General features: G+C 37.4%; 1 protein-coding gene across 1 annotated transcript in view; it reads left to right on the top strand.

Annotated features, from left to right (window-relative positions):
- Positions 1–20,290, top strand: part of LOC133631204 (dipeptidyl aminopeptidase-like protein 6) — a 48,095-nt gene that overhangs the window by 27,711 nt on the left and 94 nt on the right. The window contains exons 9-25 of the mRNA XM_062023364.1: positions 2,172–2,326; positions 2,416–2,513; positions 2,595–2,721; positions 4,562–4,600; positions 4,678–4,785; positions 4,865–4,956; positions 5,035–5,082; positions 5,167–5,279; positions 8,673–8,720; positions 8,799–8,897; positions 9,098–9,167; positions 9,258–9,507; positions 9,574–9,676; positions 19,435–19,490; positions 19,569–19,641; positions 19,715–19,788; positions 19,847–20,290. The exon at positions 19,847–20,290 is cut by the window's right edge and continues 94 nt beyond it. Of these exons, the coding sequence (XP_061879348.1) occupies positions 2,172–2,326; positions 2,416–2,513; positions 2,595–2,721; positions 4,562–4,600; positions 4,678–4,785; positions 4,865–4,956; positions 5,035–5,082; positions 5,167–5,279; positions 8,673–8,720; positions 8,799–8,897; positions 9,098–9,167; positions 9,258–9,507; positions 9,574–9,676; positions 19,435–19,490; positions 19,569–19,641; positions 19,715–19,788; positions 19,847–19,993 (1,700 nt within the window). The 3' untranslated portion in view covers positions 19,994–20,290. The remainder of the gene's footprint in view (positions 1–2,171; positions 2,327–2,415; positions 2,514–2,594; positions 2,722–4,561; positions 4,601–4,677; positions 4,786–4,864; positions 4,957–5,034; positions 5,083–5,166; positions 5,280–8,672; positions 8,721–8,798; positions 8,898–9,097; positions 9,168–9,257; positions 9,508–9,573; positions 9,677–19,434; positions 19,491–19,568; positions 19,642–19,714; positions 19,789–19,846) is intronic.

Raw genomic sequence — 20,290 nt, 5'->3', positions numbered from 1 at the left:
CTGTTTGGCACTCAGCATCAAGGGTTGGAATTGGGGGTTAAATCACCAAAAATTATTCCCGGGCGTGGCCACCACTGCTGCTCACTGCTCCCCTCACCTCCCAGGGGGTGAACAAGGGGATGGGTCAAATGCAGAGGACAAATTTCACCACACCTAGCGTGTGTGTGACAACATTGGGACTTTAACTTTAAAAGACTAATGTGTTAATAACAACATGTATATACTGTGGAGAGTTGGCTAGAGAAGTGCTTTCCATAAAGCTAGTCTGCCCCCTGTTGGATGAAAAAAATGCTGTATATTCGTTTAAATGTATTTTGGACAAAAAACTATAAATTCACTCAAATCATTAATTGTAAGTCAGTACAAAAATTAATGATCAAAATTCTTAATACGTTTTTGTTTGTTTTTTAATTAATTTTCGTAACATAATTTTGAATAGCTTTCATATTCTATTTTTTTTCTTTTTTAATATTTGACATATTTTTATGATTAATAGATATTTTGTTAAAAAAAATTATGTAAAACACATACATGTATGTGTTTTATAAGACACACACAAATTAGTATGTGATTTTTTTATCAAACAAATGCTAATTAATTTGTGTTTTATACAATAAACACATACTAATACTAATTAGTATACGTTTTATTTCAATTTTTTATTTACTGTGTCATTGTACATAAAACCTAATGTTAGTATTGTTTTATGTGGTTAAGAAGACATTTTACATACAGTACAGGCCAAAAGTTTGGACACACTTTCTCATTTCAATGCGTGTTTCTTTATTTTCATGACTATTTACATTGTAGATTGTAGATTTCCCACCTGTGAAGTGAAAACCATTTCAGGTGACTACCTTTTGAAGCTCATCGAGAGACTGCCAAGAATGTACCAAGCAGTAATCAGAGCAAAGGGTGGCTATTTTGAAGAAACTAGAATATTAAACATGTTTTCAGTTATTTCTCTTTTTTTTGTTAAGAACATAACTCCACATGTGTTCATTCATAGTTTTGATGCCTTCAGTGACAATCTACAATGTAAATTGTTATGAAAATAAAGAAAACACATTGAATGAGAAGGTGTCCAAACTTTTGTCCTGTACTGTATATACATTTAAATAAATCTAAATGTCAAAATGTATTTCTTCTAACCTTAAAATATAATAAATATTACACATGATTTAAATGAGGTTTACAATGTGTACATATGCCTTTACTATATTAGTACTGGAATAGCCCAATTAAATAATAATCAATCGAAAACAATGGCTTAAATGAATTATTATGTTGACCCGAGTAAAAAAAAAAAAAAAAACATAGAAAAAGATGGCTTGGCATGTATTTGCAGACTTAAATTCACAGGTGGCGCCAAACAGCTTCTAACCAAGCGAGCTTTTCCTCTTGTCACTCAGTAACCTGGACAGAAACGGCTCAAAAAAGCCCAGCGATATTAGAATGACTAATTTGTCTTAAAAAAATATTGTGTTAAGACTGAGGCATGGTCTTAGAGCAGTGGTTGTTAACCTTGTTGGAGGTACCGAACCCCACCAGTTTAATATGCGCATTCACCAAACCCTTCTTTAGTGAAAAAGTAAACTTTTTTTTTTTTTTCAAATTCAAGAAAAAGTCACATGTTTTTTTACTTGTGCACAAAATGAACCGTGCATGAACATCCCCTTGTTCAAAGAACAAAACCAACATAGTGCATGAACTCACAACAAATTACACACCTTACACACATGACCATGAATTGACTAACGTGGACCCCGACTTAAACAAGTTGAAAAACGTATTCGGGTGTTACCCTTTAGTGGTCAATTGTACGGAATATGTACTGTACTGTGTAAACTGTACTGTTTCATAAATTGTATCCTCTTCCTTTGCAATCTGCTAGTAAAAGTTTCAATCGATCAATAAAACAACCTGCAAATCAGATGGAAAATTAAAGGGAACATTGTTTGGGGGTATCAATAATACGCTGATAGGGAGAAGTTTTTATTTACACGATAAGTCGAATGTGTCTTTACCTCCGTGGCGGAGGCTCCGCCGAACCCCTGAGGCCGACTCACCGAACCCATAGGGTTCTGTCGAACCCAGGTTAAGAACCACTGTCTTAGAATCAGGTCAATTTTGTAACTTTTCTGTTTTTTCTCCCTGTGATGTTGTGACAGAGGAGATCCTGCAGAGCTACAAGGCCCACTGGTGGTCTCCTGATGGGCTGCGTCTGGCCTACATGACCATTAATGACACGCTGGTACCAAAGATGGAAGTGCCCTTTTTCACAGGAACGCCGTACCCCAACACGTTGGAATACCACTACCCAAAGGTAAGACAATATCTTGTTCAACACAACAGAATTGTGTGTCTGTGCTGACATCCAAACTGACATATTCGGTTTCCTATGTGCCCCTGCAGGCTGGGGAGGAAAACCCTGTTGTACACCTGTCTGTGGTGAGCCTCAACGGTCCTCTGCACACCGTGGTCATGAAGAAACCTGACGACCCCCGCATTGGGTGAGTACGTCTGCAAGTGTAATTCATCCAAACAAAGCTCGTTCAGATTGTCTGTGATGGTGATTTGTTGTTTTTTTCCAGGAGGGAGTATTACATCACCATGGCGAAGTGGGCCACCAGCACCAAACTGGCCGTCAATTGGCTGAACAGAGCTCAGAACAACTCCATACTGACGCTATGTGAGGCAACCACAGGAGTCTGCATCAAGGTGGAACATTATGTCCTGCAAATTATTCAATTTTTTTTTTTGTTTTAGTTTTACAAAAGTATTTAGTAGAAGGCGAACCTCCTCTAAGGCTGAATACTTTTAATTAATTAGGATCCGCACTATCGAACTGGAACCTTATTTGGTGAAAAAGGACATAGATACGGTAGTAGAGCCATGTGATCTCTTTCAGCCAATCAGTGAAAAAGTATGTAGAGGAACAAATATTTTAAAATAATAGTGTGATATTATGGCATTTTTAAAATATATAGTAGCTCAGACAAATGTTTTATGTTAAACATTTTTTGAATGTTTTATTTCAAAAATATTAAAAGTAAAAATAAATACATTTTAAAATATTTATTTGAAAAAAATACAAATATATTTTAGACTAATTGTATTTATTTTTTATGACTAAAACTATATTTTACATAATTAAGTACACATTAAAAATGAATAGGGAAATATTTGCTGAGTAATAAAAATTAAAAAAATGTCCCTAGAAAAATCTCCCAAAGTTAACAATAAATTAAGAAAAACTGTATCTCCTGAATAGTTATAATGTAAATCAGCACAGATCAACTAGAACATGTTTGGTAACTTAAACCCAAAAGGCCCTAATACAGTATATAAGGCAGTACATTTCTTCCAGCCAATCAGTGTAAATAGATAATGACAACCATGAACATGTTATAATTAAATATAGTGGAAAAACGTTTTTTTTTAATTACTTTGTGATATTATGGTTTTTTATATATAATTAACGGAAACATTTTTATTTGATAAGCATTTATTACATTTTTGAAGAAAATAATGTATGTATATAATGAATGTAATGATTCAAATTATTTTTAGACAAAATGTTAAAAGTACATTTAAATACAAAATTTGGGAAAACAAATCAAAATACAATTTTGAAATGAATACAATTTAAATGAAATTGTTCAACACATCTAACAAGATTTTCTTTATGACTAAAAGTACATTTTACATAATTAAGTCCTAAAATTATTTTACCAGGGAATTTGCTGAATAATTAAAACATGTCCCTAGAAACATCTCCTAATGTTAACAATAAATTATGAAAAAAATATATACATCTTTACATATAAATATATATACATACAAAAATATGTATACACACATATATATATATATATATATATATATATATATATATATATATATATATATATATATATATATATATATATATATATATATATATATATATATATATATATATATATATATATATATATATATATATATATATGTATATATATATATATATATATATGTATATATGTATACATATTTGTGTGTATATATATTTGTGTATATATGTATGTATGTATATATATATATATATATATATATATATATATATATATATATATATATATATATATATATATATATATATATATATATATATATATATATATATATATATATATATGTGTGTGTATATATATATATATATATATATATATATATATATATATATATATATATATATATAAACAATTGTGAAAACTGAAGCAAAATCCTTTATTATTTAAGAACTCAGGAGAATTTCAGTAGGCCTTTAAGGACTATAATTAAACTGGTTGTTGTCCTCATGAGGACAAATGTCCAATAGCATGTTTGATATATCATGCAAGTGTTTTGATGTCATACTCCCACTAGGGGCAGCAGATGTCCTAAACAACTTTGTTTCACATCTGACTGACTTCACTTGAGCGTGAATGCCTGTACTGCTCACAGCCAATAGGGGGCATAGTATTTAATTGTATAATGCAGCTGTGTGAATATAATATAACCAAATTCTGCCTTCTAGAAACACGAAGATGAGAGCACAAGTTGGTTGCACAGACAGGTAGGTGAGCTCACATAAAAAGTGTGATATAGCTGAACATTCCACGTAAATATGAATGGGTTTCCTTGTACGTACAGAATGAAGCGCCACTGTTTTCCCATGATGGACACAAGTTCTTCTTCACCAGAGCAATTCCTCAGGGCGGCAGAGGAAAGTTTTTCCACATTTCTATGTACACCTTTTTGGTAATTTCCCAATGTATTTTTTATTTAATGCGTTACTTCGGAGGTTTGGTGTTGACTTGTGTGACATTGTGGCCCCTAGCCCAACACGAGCACCGACACACTGCAGTCCCTGACCTCAGGGGACTGGGATGTCACCAACATCTTGGCCTACAACCACCAAAGGAACCTCATGTCAGTTTGCTAACTTGACTCCCATGCATGTTGCTCATGTCACCATGTTGGAGTGACTTTGGGGCCTTTCTTTTCCAGATACTTCCTGAGCACAGAGGATGACCCCAAGCGAAGACACTTGTACAGGTTAGGACCTTACACAGTGTTCGTGTTTTACTACCTTACTGTTATTATTATTAGCAGTAACATCCATGTGATGGCGTCTTACAGCACGGACACAATTCATCCTTTCAACCGCTGCTGCCTGTCCTGCCACTTCAAGTGCGGCTACGTGGACGTGTCCTTCAGCCAAAACATGCACTACTTCTTGCTCAGCTGTAAAGGTCAGCGGCACTAAGCCTCCCAAATCCTTTTTGCAACTTTGGAGATTCGTCCAACGGCAATTATACCACAGAAATGTATATTTTTGTTATTAGGGACGAGCAGTAGAAAGTGGATGGATGGACGATTATATTTTTTTTACTCTAGGGCAGGGGTGTCAAACTCGTTTCTTTTGAGAGCCACATCGCAGTTATGGTTGCCCTCAGAGGGCTGCTTTTAACAATGAGTAGTATATGAATATATAATACATGAACAATATATTTTTTTACATAAGCTGCAAAAAAAATATTACAATTTTACTTTAAAAGCTGGCAACTCAGTCACCAGAATTTTACAGTAAAAGCAGTGGTTTTTTTACAGCATGTAAATAAATGCAATAAATGGAATGGAATGGAAAAACAATACCAGTGTTTTTAGCGGTAAAATTCAAGCAACAGAGCTGCCAGTTGTTGTGTTTTTACTGTAAAATCTTTTAATGTATTGTTTTTTTAATGTTTTAGTGACTTACTGTATATAGAAAAAAACAGTACCAAAGTTGATTTTACGGTAAAAAATTCTGTTGGCGAAATTTAACCGTAAAATCTATTGTCAATTTTACAATCTAAAATGTGATTGATAATTTGTTTTGAAGTCTTAAGTAAAGCAGTTATTTAAGTACAGTATTTATCTTTATTTTAACAAAAAATATTTTTGGAATACATGAAAATATAATATTTTGATAATATTGAATTTTAAAAGATACGCAATTGCACGCAGTTAGGGCTGGGCGATATGGCCTTTTTAGTAATATCACAATATTTTTAGGCCATACACGATATATATCTCGATATTTTGCCTTATCCTTGAATTAACACGCGATGCACATAATCACAGCAGTATGATGATTCTATGTGTCGACATTAAAACATTCTTGTTCATACTGCATTAATATATGCTAATTTTAAACTTTCATGCAGAGAGGGAAATCACAACTAAGTCATTTTACCAAAACTGTATTTATTAAACAGTTATTAAGCAGTGGCACAAACATTCATGTCATTTCAAAACAGAAAGTGCAAGATTGTCAGATAGATTTTAAAACAAGCTATGAGTGCACTTTTGTGCATGTCACTAAGATGACATATCAAAACAACACTAAATTAAAGTGCACTTTTTGTACAGAATGCCACTACAATATTTTAAAACTAATAAAGTGCACTTTTGTGCATGATGTCACACAAGATATTTCAATAACTGTCAAATAAAAATTAGCTGCATAATGGGAAATCAAATAGTGTATGTCCTTCGCTATGTGGTAGGTTACTGCGGACGTTATCTCCTTCTGTTGTTGACTATTTTTTTCATGCAGTGTTGATGTGAAAATGGAAGACGCCAGGCTCAATTGGGTCAGTGCTGGTTGCTTAGGCATTTTGTTGGTGTGGCACCGACTGAGATATTGACATGCAGAAATTCAAGCACTCTTCACTCTCTAGCAGATGACTTTTTAAATGATGCTACAAATTAGTAGTGCTGCTACTTTTTGCAGCAACGCTTTTGCCGCAAACTTGACATATTACGGTTGTCTGTTCAACATTTTCCCGCTTGAAGCCAAACCACCGCTAGACGATGGACCCCGTGCTGTTTTGCTTGGGAATGAATTATTCTTCCTCCATTTGTTACCAGATTGACACCTTCTCTCTCTCGTATTACCACACGCACCGCTCCGTTTGCACCTGCCACAGAAGTTAGCTGCCACAGCTAAATTTACCTATGGTACATTCCTCTCTGCTACCTCTCTGCTCCGCGAGAGCGCTTGACGTTGCACGCGCGACAGTATGTGACGTATGTAAGGAGGTGCGCTTGTTTTATCTCTCTGTGAGAAGGAGAGACAAGAAAGACTGAGAAACGCCTGTAGTGTAATGCCCGCAGCTAAAAACAACTGCGTGAGAACGTATACTCGAATACTCACGATATAGTCATTTTCTATATCGCACAGAGACAAACCCGCGATTTTATCGAGTATATTCGATATTACGCCCAGCACTACATGCATGCAGTACATGATTTTTTATGTCAAAAGTGAAAGAACAAATATGTTTAGTAAGAAAAGATTAAGCATTTTATTAACGCATATTATTTCCAGGCTTTCGTGGGCCACATAAAATAATGTGGCGGGCCAGATTTGGCCCCCGGGCCTTGAGTTTGACACCTGTGCTCTCGGGCTTCCCCTTCGGTTGGGAAGAGTAAATTAGTTTTAAAGTCTGCAGTACATAGAAATAGTTGTTAATATTATTTTATCATACAAATTCAATATGTAAATAATATAAAAACCCATATACAAATATTTATACACAATAATTATGAATTTCAATCCGGCCCGCCGGACGTTCTACATCATTTTTTTAGACCTTTAACATCAAAACTGTCGCCGCTATTATGATGTTCAGTGCTGTTTTTAAATTACCGTAAGTCTTGAAATAAACAAAGTATTTCAATGGTTGGAATCTGCGCTTTTGGGTGTTATACGAGTTATTACGGTAATCTACGCCACATCAGCTCAGACGAGGAACAAAGAAGGGTGGGCGGGGTTTGTTTTCAGAGCAGCCAGCCCAAAACAAAAAAGTGTGTCAGAAACAGATGCGGAAACAAATTTTTACATGATAATATATCATATTGTAGGTGTATATTACACTTTGCATTCATATTTTGCTGTTTTTTTAATTTTTGTTTTGTTTTGCTTGATTGTAAAAGATACACAACTATCGAGGAGCTGGTTTGAGAAATAAAAGAGGAGCGACATTCATATGCTGTTAATATTCAGTGTTCTATTGTTCATAGTTAATATTGTAAATCGCACTTTCTTTATTTTAATGTACATTTTAGGTGTACCATTCAGTAAAAAACTGTAAAATTCCCTTCCGTTTTTTTGAGGTTGTTTGTTTTTATAATTCTATCGGACATTGTGACTTTTGGTATTAGTGTTCCTGAAAAAAAGGGACCCAAACACACATACTGTACAGCAGATTTTTACAGCTAACTGTGTACATGTAATTTATACACACATACACCTTGGCCCCCCAGACACATTTTTTTCTCTCAAAGTGTCTCCCAAGTCAAAATATTTGCCCAGCTCTGTGCTATTGAGTAAGACCAGATGTTTTAATCGGGTCTTACGGGGTTCACTTTGACATTTTCTATGCCAACTAATGGCGGGGATGACATTTTTGCTTGCAACCTAAAGCATAACAATCAACCAAGAGACAGCTTTTATCTCAAAACACTCTGAAGTTGAGATACCATAATAGCGTCATAAATTATATAATTTGTCGTAACATAGTTGTGGATTGGATCTCATGCAAGTGTTCCTAATGTTTGGACCAGTAAGTGTAGATATTCTGTGGGTTCTTCTCCGACAGGGCCTGACATTCCCAGTGTGGCCCTCTACAGGACAGAGGACAAACAGAGTGAGTTATTTTACCTTAGCCAGGTCTTCTTTTCTGACAAACGGCCGTTCACAGCTTGCGTTGTGCTCTTGCGTGCAGAGTTGTTCGACTTGGAGACAAACGAGCACGTCAACCACACGTACCACAACATGCAGATGCCAAGAGTGGAGTACGAGAACGTCACCATTGACGACTACAGTACGTTGTTATGAATGTGTTGTGTACAAACTAGGGATGTACCACTACAGTACATTACCACTACAGTGTGTGTGTGTGTGTGTGTGTGTGTGTGTGTGTGTGTGTGTGTGTGTGTGTGTGTGTGTGTGTGTGTGTGTGTGTGTGTGTGTGTGTGTGTGTGTGTGTGTGTGTGTGTGTGTGTGTGTGTGTGTGTGCTGCAGCCCTCAAAATGCAGGTTCTGAAGCCAGCTGGTTTTGTGGAGACAGCTCATTACCCGTTACTGCTGCTGGTGTGAGTCTGCGTGTTCACTCACGTCAACATCTGCTCTGATTGTCTAAAAACGCATCAAACTAAGTGACCTCCTGGTCTCTCTTTTTCCAGCGATGGGACACCCGGTGGCCAGATGGAGACAGAGCAGTTCCAGGTGGACTGGGCCAGCGTCCTGGTCAGCAGCTTCGGCACCATCGTCATCCGCTTCGACGGCCACGGCAGCGGCTTCCAGGGTACCAACCTCCTCCACAAAGTGAGGGGGAGGCTGGGTAAGCTGGAGGAGAGAGACCAGCTGGAGGCACTGAGGTCCATATCCAAAAAACCGTATATCGACAAGTCTCGAATGGGAGTCTATGGGAAGGTAAAGCTCGATGAGTTATTGTCCTAAATACAAGTAAATAAAGGTTTATTTAATTCTTGTGTGCAGGCCTATGGAGGATACTTAGCCACACTGCTGCTCAGTTCCATGGACTTTAATGAGCTTAAGTGTGGAACTGCTGTCTCACCAATCACAGATTTTGAACTTTATGGTATGACCTTCCATTTATTTTTTATTTGTACTGACGTCAACAAATCACAATTCAATTCGATTCTCAATTCAAACCAATTCTGGCTGTATATTATTTACTTAAAGGCCTACTGAAATGAATTTTTTTTATTTAAACGGGAATAGCAGATCCATTCTATGTGTCATACTTGATCATTTCGCGATATTGCCATATTTTTGCTGAAAGGATTTAGTAGAGAAAATCGACGATAAAGTTCGCAACTTTTGCTCGCTGATAAAAAAAAGCCTTGCCTGTACCGGAAGTAGCGTGACGTCACAGGAGGTAATATTCCTCACAATTTTCCTTTGTTTACAATGGAGCGAGAGAGATTTGGAGCGACAAAGCGACGATTACCCCATTCATTTGAGCGAGAATGAAAGATTCGTGGATGAGGAACATTAGAGTGAAGAACTAGAGGCAGTGCAGGACGTATCTTTTTTCGCTCTGACCGTAACTTAGGTACAAGCTGGCTCATTGGATTCCACGCTCTCTCCTTTTTCTATTGTGGATCATGGATTTGTATTTTAAACCACTTCGGATACTATATCCTCTTGAAAATGACAGTCGAGCACGCAAAATGGACATTCAAAGTGACTTTTATCTCCACGACAATACATCGGTGACACACTTAGCTACTGAGCTAACGTGATAGCATCGTTCTCAAATGCAGATAGAAACAAAATACATAAATCCCTGACTGGAAGGATAGACAGAAGATCAACAATACTATTAAACCATGTACATGTAACTACACGGTTAATAATTCTCAGCCTGGTAAAGCTTAACAATGCTGTTGCTAACGACGCTAAGGCTAATTTAGCAACTTAGCAACCGGACCTCACAGAGCTGTGATAAAAACATTAGCGCTCCACCTACGCCAGCCAGCCCTCGATCATCTTCCCATCAACAGCCGTGCTCACCTGCGTTCCAGCGATCGACGGCGCGACGAAGGACTTCATCCGTGGGTTTGGCGGCTAGCATCGGCTAGGCGTCTGCTAAGTAAGTAGTCCTTGTTGTGTTGCTACAGCCAGCCGCTAATACACCGATCGATCCCACCTACAACATTCTTCTTTGCAGCCTCCATTGTTCATTAAACAAATTGCAAAAGATTCACCAACACAGATGTCCAGAATACTGTGGAATTATGAAATGAAAACAGAGCTTTTTCTACGGGCTCCGAATACTTCCCTTGCCCTCGTGACGTCACACGCATACGTCAGCATAATAAAACGTTTTTAACCAGAAGTGTGGCGGGAAATTTAAAATTGCACTTTATAAGTTAACCCGGCCGTATTGGCATGTGTTGCAATGTTAAGATTTCATCATTGATATATAAACTATCAGACTGCGTGGTCGGTAGTAGTGGGTTTCAGTAGGCCTTTAAATTATAATAAAAAACATTTTCAAAACAGGTTACATGTTACAAAAGCTCTACCTTTTGGCCTAAAAAAGTTTTTTTGTTTTTGTTTTTGTTAGCGATTATGGAAATGTTTGTACTATTTAGAATCATGATTGATAAGAATTGCGATTCGGATGTGAATTAATATTTCCCAGCACACTTTCTTTTTAGAAGAGAATGCATGCAAGTAATCATTTATTAGCTAAAAAACGATATATCTAATTTTAGGTAAAAATCTGTTTGTGATTTCCCTAACCCATTGTCATGGTTTAGGGAACCCAACCCAAAATGTTGAAAGAGCCATATTGGACCAAAAATACAAAAAAACCAAATCTGTCTGGTGCCGCAAAAAAACAAAAGCCTTACATAAGTGTTATAATGAAGGCAACACATGATGTAAGTGTCTATATTAGTCTACTAACAAAATGACCATGTGTCGCAGGCTGAAGCAAATCTTTGTTGTAATAAATATTTATTCTACACATTTTTACAACATTGGAAAACATTAGTAAAACAGAGGCTTCTCAGAAGGTGAGATAACTCTTGGAAATTACTGGCTTAGAATGGCCAAATGTATAGATGTGTGTATCCAAATTAAAGGAAACGGCAGGCTGTTTTTTCCTAATGGATTTATTTCAATCTTTTCAAGCTGGGTAACGTCCATAACGGCACACAAACAACTATCAGAAATGCAGCCAATATTACATACAGATAGTTTGTCATGAGACAAGTTTAGATTGGGGAATAACGTTTCTTAATGGGGGACAACGTCAATGTCTGTTGTTTACATGTTAGCATTTAAGCTAACTAGCAAGCTAGCACCAGTCTGTCCGTCCGTATCAAAGTGTGACTATGAACAACCTTTTTTTGACCATTTTGATTAAATACGGTAATATTAATTGTCGGGAGTGTTACGGCGGTTATCAATACTATCGTTTATTTGTAGTTCAAACACCCGCAGCCCCAGAAAGCAATGCGAAAGTATGACCGGTCTAGCAGACCGCCTCACTTGCCGAATACGCACATTAAAAAAACACAAACTTCGATGTGAACGCATGAGCCGCGGGTTGGCAAGACCTTCAGTATGTGGCGCCGCACAAAGAACCAAAGACGCTTAATTAAGGATGATTCACCCATTCTTTTCATTCCGCTATAGCAAAAACGCACACAGATCTTGAAACCCATGAAAAGCTTGAATGCTCTTGAAGCATACACATGGCGATTTATTGACGCTGGAAAACGTACCGACTTAATTGTACTATATCGTTGGTTAATTGACTTATCGATGTCTCGATGCTAATCATGTGAGGAGATTGGGGACGATATTTGCCTTTTTTTTCTCTTTTTTTTAAAATAATATTTATTTATTCATTTGATAGGGAAATCATAATACAAGTACTGAGAGAAAAGACCCTTTTTTTTGTCCCCTAAGCCCCCCAAAAAAAAAAAAAATAGATAAAAATACAAAAATAACAAGTAAAATAATAACACCGCCTGTCCTACATTTCAGTCACAGTGGGTAGCAATGTACTGCCTTCCTCTTCACCACAAGCAGATAGAGAATCACAATAACTGATTAAAAGGAAAAAAAATGTAACAACAAAAATAAAAATCACAAACATACAGAGAAGTGTCACTGAATAAAAACAACAACAAAGAAAACAAGAACAAAAAAAAAGAGTTGAGGTAAGTGAAAAGGTTCATTGTCAACAATGAGTGTCACATTTATCCTACAATGTCTTTAATTTAGCTATGTAACTAATTATGCAGCCCCAGGTCAAGTCAAATTGTTTTGGTGTACCCCTCCGATTATATTTAATTTTCTCTTAATCTAAGAAAAACATAAGGTCCTTAGGCCTACTGAAACCCACTACTACCGACCACGCAGTCTGATAGTTTATATATCAATGATGAAATCTTAACATTGCAACACATGCCAATACGGCCGGGTTAACTTATAAAGTGCAATTTTAAATTTCCCGCCACACTTCCGGTTAAAAACGTTTTATTATGCTGACGTATGCGTGTGACGTCACGAGGGCAAGGGAAGTATTCGGAGCCCGTAGAAAAAGCTCTGTTTTCATTTCATAATTCCACAGTATTCTGGACATCTGTGTTGGTGAATCTTTTGCAATTTGTTTAATGAACAATGGAGGCTGCAAAGAAGAACGTTGTAGGTGGGATCGATCGGTGTATTAGCGGCTGGCTGTAGCAACACAACAAGGACTACTTACTTAGCAGACGCCTTGCCGATGCTAGCCGCTAAACCCACGGATGAAGTCCTTCGTCGCGCCGTCGATCGCTGGAACGCAGGTGAGCACGGCTGTTGATGGGAAGATGATCGAGGGCTGGCTGGCGTAGGTGGAGCGCTAATGTTTTTATCATAGCTCTGTGAGGTCCAGTTGCTAAGTTGCTAAATTAGCCTTAGCGTCGTTAGCAACAGCATTGTTAAGATTTACCAGGCTGAGAATTTACATGTACATGGTTTTATCAATCAATCAATCAATTCCTTTATTGTCATTGTCATAATAACACTTAAGTCATACATGTCAACAAGATTTTGTTTGAGCTTTGTCCAGCGGCATAGAAACTGCATTAAAGTGCAGGTTGACCATAGTTCACAGTTTAGCATTGTCAGGAAGATGGCGAATAGAGGGGGCGTGGGGGTGGGAACAGTCAGATGTCTGATGGGTGTTACGTTGATGTTGCAGCAATGCAGTGTCCAGAGCACAATTATTGAGGTGGTGAAGAGTGAGGTAATGAGATGGTCCGGGGCAGCAAAGGGGCAGGCTGTTCATTTAGCAGTCTCACAGCCTGGGGATACAGACTGTGAGACATTCTGGTGGTCCTGGCGCGAATCGATCTATACCTTCTTCCAGAGGGTAGCAGGTTGAAGAGGCCATGTGCTGGGTGGTATCTGTCCTTCAGGATGTTGTGTACTCGCTTTAATAGTATTGTTGATCTTCTGTCTATCCTTCCAGTCAGGAATTTATTTATTTTGTTTCTATCTGCATTTGAGACAGATGCTATCACGTTAGCTCATGCTAAAGAGCTTCGTCGATGATGAGTGAAGTCCTTCGTCGCGCCGTCGATCGCTGGAATGCAGGTGAGCACGGCTGTTGATGTAACCGTGTAGTTACATGTACATGGTTTAATAGTATTGTTGATCTTCTGTCTATCCTTCCAGTCAGGGGTTTATTTCTTTTGTTTCTATCTGCATTTGAGAACGATGCTATCACGTTAGCTCAGTAGCTAAGTGTGTCACCGATGTATTGTCGTGGAGATAAAAGTCACTTTGAATGTCCATTTCGCGTGCTCGACTCTCATTTTCAAGAGGATATAGTATCCGAGGTGGTTTAAAATACAAATCCGTGATCCACAATAGAAAAAGGAGAGAGTGTGGAATCCAATGAGCCATCTTGTACCTAAGTTACGGTCAGAGCGAAAAAAGATACGTCCTGCACTGCCTCTAGTTCTTCACTCTAACGTTCCTCATCCACAAATCTTTCATCCTCGCTCTAATTAGTGGGGTAATCGTCGCTTTGTCGCTCCGAATCTGTCTCGCTCCATTGTAAACAAAGGAAAATTGTGAGGAATATTACCTCCTGTGACGTCACGCTACTTCCGGTACTGGCAAGGCTTTTTTTTATCAACGAGCAAAAGTTGCGAACTTTATCGTCAATTTTCTCTACTAAATCCTTTCAGCAAAAATATGGCAATATCGCGAAATGATCAAGTATGACACATAGAATGGATCTGCTATTCCCGTTTAAATAAAAAAAATTCATTTCCGTAGGCCTTTAAGGCATAGGGAGGCCTTGGGGGCAAACTGTGATTTCCACTCCAATAAAATCCTTCTACGAGCTATTAATGATGCAAAGGCGATACTATCCCTAAAAGTCTGCTTCGTTTTTTGGTAGTTTGGTGGAATTCCAAAAATAGCCAATTCTGCACAAGGCGTCAATTTAAAATGTAATGTATCTGTAAGATGTTTAAAGATATTAGTCCAGTAGGCTTTCAGACAGGGACAGGACCAGAACATGTGTGTCATGTTTGACAGTGATTACATGTATCTGCAATATTGGCATACATTTTGGAAAGTTTAGCGTTAGTAAAATATATGCGATGGACAACCTTAAACTGTATCAGATTAAGCTTTGAACAAGATGTGCTATCATGCATTTGTATCAATGCAGATTTCCAGTCATTGTCATCCAAAACTTTGCCAAATTCTGCTTCCCAGTCGTTTCTAATTTTGTCAAGAGATGTCTCTTTAAAATGGGAAATTAGGATGTAAATTTTAGAAATGACACCTTTCTGATTTGTGGGGATTGAGGTGGACTACTGGGAAAAGAGCTGTTATTTGATTTAGCAAAATTACGGAATTGAAAATAACAAAATAGGTGAGAGTTAGGGAGAATAAACTTTTCACATAGTTGATTGAAGCTAGCGAAGACATTGTTAATATAAAGGTCCCTTAATCTGACCAGGCCTGAGCTCTGCCATAGAGAAAAGGCTTTATCTGTGTTTGGAGGAAGAAAGAGATAGTTATTATGAATGGGGTTATAGTTGGATAATCCTCTGAGTCCAAAAGTGCATATAAATTGAGACCAAATTCTAAGGGTAGAGATAACAATTGGGTTACAAAACTGAGATGATCGAAAAGGCAGTATGGATGTAAGCAAAGCTAGGAGCGAGGTAGAGCATGATTCAGCTTCCAGTCTCACCAACTCAATTGAGGTTTGTGAATCCAAGAAATCATTGTATGTATATTGGCTGCCCAATAGTAAAATCTTAAATTAGGGAGTGACAAACTACCTACAGACCTGTGCCTCTGCAAAAATTCTCTCCGTATCCTAGGAGTTTTGCCTTTCCAAATAAAGGATAAGATTAATTTATTTACAGCATTAAAAAAAGATTTGGTAAAAAGATTGGAAGAGATTGAAAAAGATACAGAACGCGTGGAAGCACGTTAATTTTTATGCAATTAATCCTACCTGCTATAGTTATGTGTAAATGATTCCACTTTTCTAGATCAGATTTAATCTTGTCAATTAGGGTTATAAAGTTATTCTTGTAGAGATCTGGCATCTTATGACACATATGTACACCCAAATATTTAAAGCTAAGCATCGGGAATCTCAAAATCTGTCATTTACTGGGAGATATTTGCCTTTTTTAACTGATCGGCCGATCTTTACTGCAGCTGTGTTTGAGTGTTTACATGCTAAAGATTGTTGCAAGCAAGCTGCAACAAACACGTCGTCTATCCACAATGCGAAGTGGCTTCTAAGATACTTATCTTTACCACTATGGCAGAAAATAAATACAGTTTTTTCCAAGTAAAAGGAAAGGCTAAACATGCTACACAACACACCAAGCAGGACCACACAACAAACTAACCGCTAAAGTTTCAATGTAAAGTAGGGGGGATCGATCCAAATATCGATACGATCAGTACCTAGTTAAATATAGTATAAGTATATAAACTATATTAAAGTGATATTTGTTTTCTTGTTCTTATTAAACATATATATTTTTTCTGTGTTTGTTATTGTTTAAGTTTCTGGATACAGGAAGGCTTTGAGGGTAAAACCTAAATGGTTTAAATGGGAGCCGATTGCAGTTTTTGCTTCTTTTTTTTTTAGTTATTGTGCACAAGACACTTTATTTTGTTAAAAATAGTATGTATCATTTACACCACAAATTGATTTACTGAAATCGGATTTACAACAATACTAGCAAATTCTACATTTAATAAGATAAGATTTATAACAATTTTTATTGTGTTTATTTTATTTACTTTATATTTAAAAAATTCAGTTTCATTACCTATTGTTAAAGTATTGGATCAGGACTCCAAAGCGGATCGGATATGTGCCAAAAAAAAACGCAACGGAATCAAGGGTCCAAAATGTGGATCGGGACAGCCCTATTTTTTTCCTGGCCCTTTCCAAAATATAATTGAAGAACACTGGTTTAGGGTTGCTACTGCAAATGTATTTTGAAAATATAATAAATAGAACAACTAAATAAACAAATTAAAAAATCAATCAGTGCTTAATTAAGATAATCACATATTTGTGTCCATGAGGAAATCAATTATCAATCAATCAAACATTATTTGTAAAGCCCCCTATGTCAGCTATAGTTGAACCAAAGTGTTGGACAACAGTGCAAGAAAGACAGAGAATAAAAAAGGATCATATAATAAAAAAATTGAAAATTAGGTCAAAAAGTGCCAAATGCAGCTTTAAATAAATATTGTATTTTTCGGACCATAGGGCGCACCAGATTATAAGGTGCACTGTCCTGAGAAAATGAAAGGATTTTAAAGGGGAACTGCACTTTTTTTTTGAAATTTTGCCTATTGTTCACAATCATTATGAAAGACATGGTGGATGGATTTGTTTTAATGCATTCTAAATTTTTATATTCCACCCATAAAATCCAATAAATAACCATTCAAAAATTGCCAAAAATACTCCATTTACATTTCATGATTTGAATATTAACCAAGTATTAGTGATATTTATTTTATAAGCGCTAACACAGACAAACTATTTATCGCAGCACTGTGATCACTTCTTGTGTCTCCCTATGTTCACATCATCGACTGATCAGCTGCTTCCTCGATTTCCTGCTCCCTGTAAGATTATTCTATATCATAAATCATGCATCTCACCTGGAAAGTAGATGATTGAGAATATAATCCGACCAGTTGGGACACTTTGACAGCCAATTTAGGACCTGGAACTGGCGAGGACAACACGGAAAACGCTTTTTCCCACCCGGTCTCCAAACTTGTTTCTTCTCAAGGATTATGAGACATTGTTCACCTAAATGGGAATATCAGAACATTCTATCAATCTGCATCCTAATGACAGCAGACCTTGTAGAGTAAGTGATGTTTTATTATGTTTGTTGGCTCTCATAAAGTCTGCATTGAGCAGAAATCAGTGATGAAGAGAAAAAAAAAGCAAACGTTTTGATGCGTTTTTGAAATGAATGCGCTGTGTATGCTTAAAATCATCAAAATATGTAAGAATAAATGTTCCCGTTACTACATTACATATATACTTATGTGTATTAAACCCAAATGGAGGCGTTTCTATGTTTTTTGGGGGCTCTATAGGCAGAATTGAACGGCTCCCTTGGGCTCCATTGTAAGCAGACTTTTGTTCGAATGTATTTAATAGTTACAATACATTTTTAAAAATCCATCCGTCATGTCTTTCACAACGATTGTTACGATAGGCAAAATTCCCCCCAAAAAGTGCAGTCCCTCTTTAAGTATACCTTATAGTTCCAAAAATACAGTAGGTCTAAAGTTTAGTCTTAAATAAATGTAAATCTGTGATGGTCCATAGTTCAGCTGGTAACATGTTCCAAAGCTCTGCGTCTTCCTACTTCCTTTCGGACATGTTGTACTGTGTTGCACTGTTTAAATTTGGACCTCCAGCTGCTGTTGGTTGGCAGACCGTGGCGCTGGACTGGGTGATGGATGTTTACGAGCTCACACAAATAAGATGGAGCAGTCCCATGAACAAACAAACATTAAAAGTTTAAAATCGACTCTAAAACAGACTTGAAGCGAGAACTGGAGTGATGTGGCTCAGTCATCGAGTGTTCGTCAAGAGTGGAGCTGCAGCATTTAGCAGCAAATGAAGACAATTTACAGATGACTGGTTGACAGCAACATACAGTACAGGCCAAAAGTTTGGACACGCCTTCTCATTCAATGTATTTTCTTTATTTTCATGACTATTTACATTGTAGATTGTCACAGAAGGCATCAAAACTATGAATGAACACGTGGAGTTATGTACTTAACAAATAAAGATGAAATAACTGAAAACATGTTTTATATTCCAGTTTTTTCAAAATAGCCACCCTTTGCTCTGATTACTGCTTTGCACACTCTTGGCATTCTCTCGATGAGCTTCAAGCACACCTGTGAAGTGAAAACCAATTCAGGTGACTACCTCTTGAAGCTCATCAGAAAGTAGGCGATCACGCCGTAAAGACGCAGAGAATCCTCTGTCCTACGTGCGTTTTTCAACATGTATGGACTGTCAAAAATAACAAATATTAGGCATATCGTCTATCTAGCAATATCATTTTATACATTTACAGCTGTGAGACTTAAGGGGCTGATGAAAACAAATCCAATTGATGCATTGAATGAGAAGATGTGTCCAAAAATGTTGGCCTGTACAGTACATGCCATTGCAGTAGTCAAGGCAAGAACTGATGAAAGCGTGAAGAGCTATTTCAAGGTCTTGCTGGCTCTCTTACGTTTTACTTATGTGTGTATTGTTTTTGTCTTTTCAATCAACAGCATCAGCCTTTTCAGAACGATACCTGGGCCCAAAAACAGACTCCCGAGCATACACGGTATCTCATTTTAACGACATGTCTATCAATTTTATCAGCGTGTTAGATGACCACCTCTCCTCTCGTTGTGACTCTCAGTTGGCCAATTTAGCCCTGAGAGCAGGTCAGCTGATGCAGAAGCAGTACTTGATCATCCACCCCACGGCAGATGGTACCTAATGAGTCTTTTTACTCTCCTCAAGCTTAATTTTATAACTGCGCTCTACATTTCTTTTCCCATGTAGAAAAAGTTCACTTTCAGCACACGGCCAAGTTTATCAACCATTTAATCAGCGAGAAGGCCAATTACACTCTGCAGGTAAGTTTGTTCAGGTTTCAAATGGACCAAATTCTCCCTTATTTGCGTCCATGATCAGATCTACCCAGATGAAGGCCACTTCCTGCACGGCGACGACACCCGGCAGCACCTGAGCCGCTCATTGGTCAACTTCTTCGTGGAGTGTTTCCGGCTACCGGAAGTGCTGAAGGACGAAGAGGAGAAGTTGGACGAGGACGACAGCTAGACCCGCCATGGGCGACCACGACTAACACACGCAGCACAATATGCCACACGCAAACAAAGTGACACTTCTGAACACACTCGGAAGTGCCGAACCTGCATGTTGTGATGGGCGTCGGCTTACGTAACTCCCTTCCTCTCATGTCCTCACTTGCTCCAGATCATTGGGACATGTTGTTGATGGAGTGCGCCCTCTGGTGGACATATGCAGGACATCCATGGGAAGGACTAAAACAGCCACTAAGTACACTCACTGGGCATTTGATTAGGTACTATCTCATAATATCCCATTCAAAAAAGA

This window comes from Entelurus aequoreus, linkage group LG16, assembly GCF_033978785.1.
Source record: "Entelurus aequoreus isolate RoL-2023_Sb linkage group LG16, RoL_Eaeq_v1.1, whole genome shotgun sequence".
In the NCBI taxonomy this organism is placed as follows: Eukaryota; Metazoa; Chordata; class Actinopteri; order Syngnathiformes; family Syngnathidae; genus Entelurus; species Entelurus aequoreus.
The sequence above is the reverse complement of the archived record's forward strand: the minus strand, read 5'-3'. Positions and strand labels throughout refer to the sequence as shown.